The sequence below is a fragment of the Haemorhous mexicanus genome, chromosome 1 (assembly GCF_027477595.1).
Source record: "Haemorhous mexicanus isolate bHaeMex1 chromosome 1, bHaeMex1.pri, whole genome shotgun sequence".
Taxonomy (NCBI): Eukaryota; Metazoa; Chordata; class Aves; order Passeriformes; family Fringillidae; genus Haemorhous; species Haemorhous mexicanus.
Window position 1 is genome coordinate 81,233,845 of NC_082341.1, and position 11,192 is coordinate 81,245,036.

The 11,192-nt window shown below is 45.1% G+C and overlaps 1 protein-coding gene across 2 annotated transcripts in view; it reads right to left on the reverse strand.

Annotated features, from left to right (window-relative positions):
• Positions 1-10,364, reverse strand: part of TRIO (trio Rho guanine nucleotide exchange factor) — a 245,029-nt gene extending 234,665 nt beyond the window's left edge. For both annotated transcript variants that reach the window (XM_059854645.1, XM_059854652.1), the window contains exon 1: positions 10,231-10,364. In XM_059854645.1, the coding sequence (XP_059710628.1) occupies positions 10,231-10,345 (115 nt within the window). In that variant the 5' untranslated portion in view covers positions 10,346-10,364. The remainder of the gene's footprint in view (positions 1-10,230) is intronic.
• Positions 10,365-11,192: the final 828 nt, after the last annotated feature.

Consider the following 11,192-nt stretch of genomic DNA (forward strand, 5'->3'; position numbering starts at 1 on the left):
ACAGACAAACAGTAGAATTTTCCCAAAATGGGCACGGAAATGAAGTTCAGTTTTTTAACTTTCTGCTCAGCTGCCAAGGCAAGAAATTCAGTCAAGTACGATTCCTTGTTTTTCTTCCAAAGACAGCCTTGCACTACCTGTGGAGAAACTGGTATCTTAGTTTTTATTTATTTTTTCATTTAATGTAAAGCATTAACAAGCCAGTGTCCTGGTTATGGCCCGGAGGGGACATGATTAGGACCTGGAGTACCATCTCATGTAATCTTCTGGGAACAAAGAGAAGGGCTCACTCCCATGTCAGGGCAGCGTGGCAGAGGGAGCGGCCAGAGAATGAATGTCCACAAGGACAATGTTCCACAAGGGGTGAGCAATAGTGTTTCTTTTCTTGTACATGCTGTTATTTGTATAATTACTGTCTGTTTTGTTATCTCATTACTGTTCCCAGTAAATTGCTCTTATCTTGACCCATAATCTTTACCTTTTGTGCCTCCAATTCTCCTCTCCATCCCTCTGCAGGAAATACGGAGTGGAGTGGGAGTAAGTAGAGTGAGGGAACACCATGACAGCCAACCAACAAGCCATTAGATAAGTCATTATGACCTTTCCATCTGAAAAGGTGCAACTGTTCTAATAAATTTTAGTTTGGCTGGCCTCTGTTGTCCTTACAGAAGCCCGGCTCACATGATTCCTGTGAGTTAAGCAATGCATAGCACTGATTTCTTCTCTGAACTTTGCAAACTATGGCAAATTCAAGCCTAATAACTACCTTTAAGGGCAGAAAAACAAGTACTTAAGGCACAGGAAATGTGACTAACGTGTAAAGACCATAAGCTACTGCTGTAACTGTTCCATTTCCATTCATTTAGGGCCACCCCTATACACAGTATCATCCAAAATGAAGCCGCTGACTAACATTAATAAAGCAAATAAATAAAGACAGGCAAAAAAGCTTTGAGACTAAAACGTTATTAAAAAATAAACAACAAAATGGCTATTCAGTTTCTTTAGCAGAGAAATCATAACCTATTTTATTGCTCTATAGTAAAACACAGAAAGAGACCTCTAAAGATAGGGTTTGACATCTTCTTAAGTCTGATGTTCAACGTACTGTGTGCTATCAACTTCTGCATGAACAGGACAATCCAGCCAATTTATATTTCAATTCACTTTGATTTGCTGACAGCTTTCTACTTTTTTTTTTATTGCTTTCAGCTGCATATATCTGGAATTCAAGGAGTAGGAAAATTACAAAGGGCAAAGACACTTTGACCTTGGCCTAAAGTTTTTAGAAGAGGGTGGAGTATTTTTATGATCTCAGAAAATAGTATCATCTTGGTACTCAATGCTGCTTAACCAAACATGCCCAGACATCAGTGGCACAATAAGCACTTGGAAATTGAAGAACTTACTACCTTAAGGCCAGTAGAAAGTTATATCCAACCAACACTGTACAGCCAAGACTACACAATGGATAGAGTGAAGTCCACCGTGTAGCATAAGAAGTTAGCCAAGAAATACTGGTATTTAAACACACCATTTAGTCTAATTCACTTCTTGGGATGTTCCTGATGTATCCTCCCTTTATTACCTAGGACACACTTTAAGAAATGTTACAAATGTTTAACATTTGTTTGGGCTCTGAAAACAAAGAGTCCCCAAGACTTCCAACATTTCTGCTTTCATTAAATTTCACCAATAACATTTTTCATTGTTTGGTGGCTTCAAAATTATTAACCAGCTATGTGACCACCACAAACATTAGTGAAGAGCCTTTGAACAAATGCCTTGATAAAGTATGTCATAAAGCTGAAGATTTCCACAAAAATACCCACAAAAATGCAGAAATTCTGTATAAAGCCTAAAAGTGGATTTTGAGTTGCTCTTTTATGCAATAAGTGAGGTACAGACTAGACAAAAATAAGTAGGCATTTACCTGATAGGTCCCTGTGAGCCCTATCTTTCGGTAGTATATTTTCCTGTTCATTTTTAGCTCTTAGGAAATCTCACTTCACTATAACCCTGGATCCTCAGACTCTAATTGCTAAGCAGTCATGTACAAATCTAACCACAAAAATCACTACTGGTTGTTTACACAGTCTGCAGACACCTCAGGAATAACTATTACTGCTCATACACGCACTAAGACTACAAGAAAACATGAGTAATTAAGCTCTGGGTAGTTTCACAGATGACTAGAACGCATTGGGATTACTCACAATAGCCCTGTTCAGTGCCTGCTACCCAGAATACTTTCTCCAACTTTTTAACAAAAAGATTTGTCATGCAAACTCAAGTTTTTGAAGCCCCGTGGACTATTTAGTTGGACAGTATATACATGCACACATGTATCCTCATGCACACCAGCAAAACAAACCTTCCTGAATCTCAGACTCATGTCAGACTATTACACATGCCAATAACATCGTCCTGACTCTTGCACAGGTTTGTGGGAATTATCCAAGCACACTATACTACACCTATAGTATAAAACATAAAGCAAACCCCTGACATATTTTGCTGTAAAGATTGCTTTCTCATCCAACCATAACTATAAAACACCAATACCTATTTCAGTTCTTCAGTAAGGTCCAGATTACAAAAACACTATACAGAAGTACCAGCAAAAGACATAGTTCAGCACTGCTCAATAGGAAAACCTGTTACATATTTGCAGTTGTGTATATTAAACAGCGCTACTGCCACTTATGCAAGGCAGTAGCAGAGGAGATTAAACAAATTTGACTTAATGATTTCAGAAGACTCCACTCAACAGCCTTGAAAAACAATCCTATTTTTTAAACAAATGCACAATTAGGCTATTTCAGATGACTTAGAGCAGCTATTTGGCAGAGAAACCACTGGCTTTGTATCTTTAAAGCACAGTCTTGTCACTCAGACTGTTCTGTGAAACTTTGTGGACACAACCCATTTATGACCCTCCTCTTTGTGTATCCATACAACAACCTACTCTAGAGGCTGAAAATCAGATGCTTTAATGTACTGTAGTGTCTACTGCTAAAAGCACTTGAGTTGTTCTCTGTCATTTCAATTCCTCCTCCTCACTACTGGGTAAGTGATCTGTTTTCTCAAAACAGCAGTATCCTTCCTGAAGGAATATGACTCAGCTTTGCAGATCATCCGTATTACTTCACCAGTAGTCTACTTTTTGATTTTACTGCACCAAGAAAAATGCTAAGTTAAACAAAGATCCTTCTCCAAATCAGGCAAATTTCTTCATGAAAACAACAAATAGATGTAACCATCTTAGTCATTACATTAAAATAGCCTGATGTGACTTTCATGGGGTTTTTTACCTCTTTTTTTTAAGATTAAATTGGGTTGTTACCAGTATCAAGCAGAAAAAATTGTTTCCCTTCTTCTCCTTAAAATTATCACCCACTTTCCTTCAACCACCACTGTATTTCCAAAATTTCAATGTGTCTTTACTATTTAAACACTTTTGCTGACCATGAATGGCTATTTCAGTGATTTTAGCTCCTTCTTCAAGATGCAGACCAAAAATCACTACGCAATTTCACCCTAATAAACTGACCTAGCAGTCTGCACCTAAGCATTTTTTGAAACTAGAATTATTTTAGCTTTTATTTTCAACTGAAAGGGAGTAGAGAAACATTAATATTTTCTCTGTATATTTGGGTAAGGAAAGGCTTTCCAGCCTTTCTTTAGATTTTATTTACCTAGAAGTGATTTCACATCCAAAAGCTTTTAGAAGTCAAGTGATATTTTAGGTTGAAATTCACACATGCTTCTGTTAGGTTGCTGTGGGACACATGTAACTGGAGACACACCCCTTCTATAAGAAACATTGCTGCCCGTCTTCTACACAGTGACTGAGCTCTGCAACTGATGAAAGCCTCAGCTCTACCAAGTCTCTTCCTCCTTCTGTCATCTCCTTTCTGGGCACATCAGCACTTCATGCCAGCTCAAATGTACTCCTTCCAAGAATGGACCTGGCTTTCCTCTAATTCCCATTCACCTTCCACTCCAAGTGTGCATTTAGTTTATCAACTGTAAGCTATCAAAGATGTTACCAGTAATTGTCCTCTGTCTTCTCTTAGAAATATTCATGACTTCTGCCTCCAACTGTTTCAAACACAACCTAACCTCTAACTTGAACTATCCTTGTCTATTTGCAGAGAAGCTTGGCTGTTTCACACTAAGCCAAATTGCACAACAGCTGCTGCATTTCACACTGAAGCTCTCTATCCTCATCTTCATTGTTCCAGGGAATGTCAATTCAACAATGCTATTTCCCAGCCTAACTTCTCCACTGTAACTTCATTGTTTCTGCAGTTATTTTTGCTCTGCATATGCTCATCAGAAACTATTAAGTTGTGGCATTTTTCTATGGTATTTTCCAAAATCACACACACACCACCACTCTGCTTCAACCATCTTATTAAAATGGACACTTTTGGAATTGGATCAAAACTCCACAAAAGAGCCCACTTCTTCAGCTCAGGTCAACCAGTGCTAATGACAGCAAAATTGCTGCAACCTTCTCATTTACGAATGCAACTCAAAGCACAAAGTAACAGATTCTTGTATAGTTTACACAACACTCTGAATTTTTGTTGTGTTTATTTATTTAATACAAATGCTGTCAACACGCTAAGTTACATGAAAGAATGGACAACTTGTTTCATACTTTACATCCTCTGCATGCCCACCAATTCTTAAAATGCACCTCAGCTCCTGACAGCCACAGGGCCAAGAACCAGTACTTGCAGAGGACAGCAGGGAGCTGACATGTGAGCTACCACCAGTGCTGTCTGGCAAAACTTCACTTTTGGCTTCACTATTAGTTTATTTCTGTTAGACACTCGTAACAACTCTGTGGCTGTTCCAACTGGAATGCCAAGTAAGCAACAACAACTCTAACTACCTTCTCTGTAAGTCAGCTACTGCACATCACCAGGAAATAGTGCCTTCCTAAGAAGATTCACCTATTCTCACTTTATAGATGATGTGTTCTGCTTCATGGTTTTCAGATGGAAATCTGGCTTGTTTTTCACATTTGATGACTACCTTGGAAGTTAGTTTGCCCATGATCTAAATGATAGTGTGTTTTATTAGTAGTATTCTCAAAAAATCCTGCTGCTTTTTAATAATATGCTTGCCTTTTCTTTACCATGTAATCTTTCCCAACCCTCCCTCCTTTCTCTACTATGATAGCATTTTTAATGCTGTCTACTACATGCAGTTAACTGTCCCAGCCACTATGACACAGGACACTAATATAAAACAATCAAGGCAACAGTATATAAAGCAATATAATCAGTAAGAAATAAAACATAAGTCCTCCTTGTAAACTTGAAATAACACATTCCTCAATGCTGGCTTTTATCTTTACAGTATTAAGTGATTTTCATGAAAACTAAGCAAACAACAAGATCATTATTCAAAAGAAAAATAAGAAAATCAATTATATTATTATGACACTCATTAATACTTCTTCTAATGTCTCAACTATACAAGCAACTATCAGCATAGGTTGCTATAGGCAGACTTAGTCAAACTCAGACTGATCGAAGTCTCAAGTTACTAGTACTTGCAGAAGTCTTCAAATGTCCACAACCACAACAAATCTCAGCATTCTGTTTTCTTAAAATACTCACATGTTCATTTTGGTACCTAAAAACATATATCTTAAACCCAGGTTTTAAATTATCTTATCATTAAGCTTACATTAAGAAACACAGGCACAAGCAGGATACACTAAGCGTACAACATTAGAACCAGGTGCTATTTAAAGCTCTTCTGGCTACCAGCCTGTTCTCTAACTTCACCTTGAGAGAGGTGGCACACTGAACCCTCTACTTGGAAAAACCACTTCCTCCAGACCCACATTCATCTCAGACTTACTCCTTCTCCTGAGAAAGGACTGCTGCCACCTGTGTAGGTTTTAGATGGAAAATCCTCCACTTTTTTCTTTTCCCCCCTATCAGGGAATGAAGTACAATTAACAATCATGTTCAGATTTAACCTGGCAAAGCCTGGACAGTTAGTCACCTTAATGACAAGACTTTTGGGGGCCCTTGTTTTTCCTTTGTTTTTCAAACACTTCAGTTCCTCCAAACCGTCCCTTCCCTTTGCTCAGTATGTAAACTGTGCTCCTTCTAGGCCTGTGGCAAGTGTTCACATAAACAGGTGGTGACAATACTAATCTCCTCAACGGCTTTGAAAACATTATTGTTTGTCCATACATCAACAAAGTAACTGCAGTTTGTAGAGGCCACCCATAAAAAATGTACCTTACAGGAAATAACTACATCCACTTTCATTTCAGAACTGTGAATAGTTATCAGTCGGTTGTTGTTTTTTTCCACGAAGACTTATCAGAGTAATTTATAAAGGTACTCCCCACACTGTCTAGCCAAGGGTTGACTGAAGTGCTTACAAGCCTTTTTCTATGCAACCTTTTGTATTCACAGATATTTCCATCATACCAGAAGGGTAACTTTAATTACTAAAATTTGATCGTGTTTTTTATTTGGATGAAAAATGTTTTGTTCTTTATGCCTAAAAACTAAATTCACAAACTTCAACCAGCAAAAACACTTTGGTTTGAAAAGCACTCTTATAATAACATGATTTAAGCTTAACAGACAGCCCTCATTCTTGCATCCTGAAGATGTCAGTTGAGTCCCCTTACCAAAGTATTGAGGACTCATAGCTGCAAAGATGAAGATTAAACCAAGAACAACCAAACAAAACCTCTGTATGGTTACTGTCCTGTAAGCCATGACTTGATGGCACTCCCTCAAATTCAACTTTGCTCATGTCAGCTGTTTTCAGACCTTTCAGATACACAGAATTTTAGGTTGAAACTTAGAACACATTTTGAAAAGTTTTGTCTTAACAACTCGTCATAAAAAACAGATCTTGTATGCTTAACACATGTACTAACACCATACTATACAACCACTTATACTCTGTGCTACTGGCTTTTTGTATGGTAACAGTCTTTTTTCATAACGCCAAGATATTTTACCAGTTCTTTCAAGTCACAACAGTGCCCTTTTTAAATTAAAAAAGGGATAATTGTCTATACATTTTTAGTTCAAAACATATCCTTCTGTCAGTTCACACAGTCATTTCTAATCTCCAACTTACATATAGGACAGAAAGGCACTTCCTACAACCACTGTGTTTTCTCCTTCCAAATGTAATCACTATGCCTGGCCTTCAACTCTGCTTCTTTTACTATTAATCTTGCCACAAAGGTGACAGACCTAACAAGGTACTCTTTCCTTTTCAACTTCAAATAATGAGATTCAGATACCAAATATGTAACAGAAAGTTAGCTGCTTCGATTTCTTCCAATTCCAATAAAGGGATTCCTTATTTACATTCAAGACACACAGTCTTTATGCATTCCTTCTACCACCACCTCACTTCCAGTTCAGCTGCTTTCCTCACATTTTAACTGCAACTTTATTTCCCCAACAACTCAAGAATGAGTTTACATTTACATAACCAAAGTGAAAACTGGAAATGTGCACATTTCAAGTGATGCAAACCTAGCTGCTGTTCAATATCCTAACAAAATCTTCCAAAAAATGAAACTCCCTTCTTCAGGCTACTTTAATTCTACTTCAAGCTTAGTCTTACAAAAGGACAGGAGGAAAGCCAATAACCCCACTTGGCAGCTCAAGTGACCAATTTAACGAACCCAAGATTAGCACTGATTGTTTAGGCAGGTTTTTGGTGTTGGAGTTTTTTTTTTTCCTCCTTGAAAACACAGCAACATTTTTACTTATTTTCTCTTTTAAGTAACAGCTAGAGCTTTGCTAATATTCTCTGCAAGTGACAGGAAAAAGGAAGCATTTATCATTCTAAATTCTGTAAAGAGAAAAATATTTTGTCTGCTCCTAAGTGCACCAAACAAAGTTTTTTTCTTGTTCATTGATCTCTGCGCCTTTGTGTCCCACTGAAAAAAAAAAAAAACAACCTGCCTGTTGTTCAAACAAAGGGAAGCACTGGAGATCACTTAATAGACCCTCTCCTTATAGAAGAGTGGATCATGCACAGAGGCAGAATTCAAAGAGCTCTTCTCAATGCCAAACACCCACAGGAGATGCCAGAACATTTTCCAGTGTATGCTAGAGGCCAGGCTGAACCAGATAACCTTCACATGTAAATATGGAAATGAGAACGCCAGTTGTTAAATATGCTCTAAGAGTTTTTTGATAAGCATGTCCTTCTACCGCTTTAAAATTTTTAGATGCTGCAGGACTGAGCTCAGTACAACTTCCCTGTTATCAGAAGTTATCAGCATCAGAAGTCATCACTGCACCACTTACGAGCTTACCAGCTGTAGCATCCCTCAACCCACACATAAATGTGGAAGCTGATTATTAATACAGCTGGCAGGGTCTTCCAAAACTGCAAGATTACTACACAAGCACCTATTTGTAACTACACTAGGCAGAGTACTGCGTGTAAGCCTACTGTTCTAATTTGTCATTTTGCTTTCATCAGGATTTTTTCCTTGGAACGATAAAGCTCAGTCTTTTTTCCACGATAAAACCCACCAAGGCCAGCATCCTGACAAGGACTTTCACACTCAATGGCTCTCATGTGAAGCAGGTTGCCTCGGGAGCATCAAGCCCTCCAGAGGGGACACAGACCCCTGCTCGGACCCTCTTTCCACCCAAACGCAGCTCCCAGCCCTGCTTCAAGGATGCTTGCAACAAATCACACCTCTTGCTTCACCCTCATGAAACCAAACACACTGAGCAACACCACCGACCGCAAGTAGCACTGAATACGCCGTTTCCCACTTCCCTCACGGACTTTCCTTAAAAACCCAGTGAACACAGCTTTTACTACTATTATTACTACTGCCATCATTATTTTTTACACACGAAATCGGCCAACCCCCTCATCTTTCCTGCGGTGAGTCTGCATTTCCCTTGCTCGCCGCTCCTTTTTAGGCATCCAAAACGAGCAAGTGCCCAGCCCAGCCCGGCCCGGCCCGGCCGCTCCGCCCGGAGCGATGGCCAGGGGGTGCCCTGGGGGGCGCGGAGCCGCCGGCGGAGAGGACGGAGGGGAGGAGCCGCCGCCGCTCGGGGGAGGGCAGCCGGCACCGGGGGGAGGCTCCGTCCCCGCCGCCGCCCAGGCTGCCGGCAGGGCTCCGTGCCCGCCGCCGGCGGTCTGTGCGGCCCGGGCAGTCCTGCCTTCCCCGCCGCTATTCCCCGAGGGACAGTGTCTCGGCGGCGGGCGCAGCCGTCCTCCCCGCCCGGTTGCGTGCCGAGAGTAAACACCAAGGGAGAAGGCAGCCTCCATTTTTTTTCATCCCGGCAGCCTGTCAACAGGCTCCCCCCCACCGCTTCCCCTCCCGATCCTCCGCGCCGAGCCCGGTTTCCCAGCCTGGCAGCGCCCGAGAGCCGCTGCTTCCCCGCTTCAGCCGAGGCAGCGACACCCCCTTAACATGGGCTTTGCTTTTTGTCTGCCTCTTTCGGTTCTCCTTAGAATATCCACTTGCCATGCCGCTTCTTCCATCCCTGCCCTGTGCCGCCACCCAGCAGCACAGCACCGGAGGAGCGCTGCCTTTTATAGCGGTGTCATCCTTGCCTGCTTGCCGGCCTCCCCGGGGGGCCCGGCCGGCGCAACCGGCTCCCCGCAACCCTGCGGCCCCGCTCACCCTTCCCACCCCTCCGACACCCTGGGCTTCCCAGATAGGAGCGGCTCCTCCACCCACCTCCCGCCCCGGAACCCCCAGCGGGACATTTTCGGGGGGCTCGGGTCCACCTGGCGCTGGGTGGTGCCGCCCAGCCCCGGTGACGCGCCTGCTACCAGGCCGGCACGGGAGGCAGAATCGCACCTGTCACGGGCGACACCGCCCCGGGGCGGCAGCAGCCCCGCACCCTCCCGGCCGGGCCGCGCCGCCGCCGCCCCCGTTTTCACGCCTCGGTTCTGCCGGCGAGGGTGGCGTCCCGCCCGCGAGTTGCGGTGCCTAAGCCCCGCTGTCCCCCGGCACAGGACGGGGAGGCTCGGCTCTCTTCCCCGCCGCCTCCCCGAGGAACGGACGGGCAGTGCCGAGCCTTCCCCGAGGCCACCTGACAAAGCCGGCTGCCCTCTCCTCCTTTCCCGGCTCCAGGGGGAAGACGTCGCTTCCCCAGGGCCACCTTTCGCCTCTACCTCCAGCCGCGGTCTCGCCGCCGGCCCTTCCTCCCTGTTTCCCCAGGAGAGGAGCGCACTCACCGGATCGGAAGAACGCCGCGATGTCCGCCGAGTCCTTGGCCGCCTCCTCGGCCCCTTCCCCCGCGCCGCTGCCGGCCGTGGTGGCGGCGGAGGTGGCGGTAGCGGCGCTGCTCATGGCTGCTGCTGCTGCTGCGTGTGCCGGCGGCGGTGACTCCACCGGGCGAGACCCGCCGCCGACCCCGCCGCCCCCTCCGCGGATCCCGGCTTCAACTCCGGGCGGGAGCGGCCGTCAGGGCGGCAGCCGGAGCGGGCGAGCGATGCGGGGCGGCGGCGGGCGGCCGCAGCGAGCGCAGGGACATGAAGGTATGTGCGGAATGGCAGCTCCGGGAGCGCCCACCCCCCGCAGCCACCTAGGAGGCGGCGTGTGCATGCAGGGAGTCCGGGCGGGCGGGCGGGCGGCAGCCGGAGCGCAGACAATCGCGGGAGGAGGAGGAGAAGAAGGAGGAGGAGGGCGACGACGACGACGACGGCATGGGAAGGGCCAGCGGTCCGCGCAGTGAGCAGCCAGTGGGCGGAGAAAAAAAAAGGAAGGTTTCCAACCTTTTTCTTTTTTTTTTCCTTTTATCTTTTTTTTTTCTTTTTTTGTTTTTTTTGTTTTTTTTTTTCCTAAGAAGGAGCGAGGAACGATCCGGAGGAGCAGCAGCTGCCCTAGCCACCGCGGTGCCAGTGGCCACCGCAACCGCCGTCCTCCATCTTGCCTGGGAGGAGGAGAGGAGGGTGGGAAGGGGGAGTCGGGAAAGGAAGCGAGTCCCCGCCCGAGGAACAAGGGCGGTGGAGCCGCGAGTGGGGGGAGCTCGGGAGTCTCCGGCTGCGTCCGGCACCGGTCGGGATGGGGCGGGGCCGGGCGGCGCAGCCCGTCAGCGCTCCAGCCGGGCCCGCGCCCGTGGCTGGGCCGCGGCGGCCGGGGCTTCCCGGCGGCGCGACCGCCCGCTGGGAGCTGTACGTTTGTTGTTCGCGTTTGG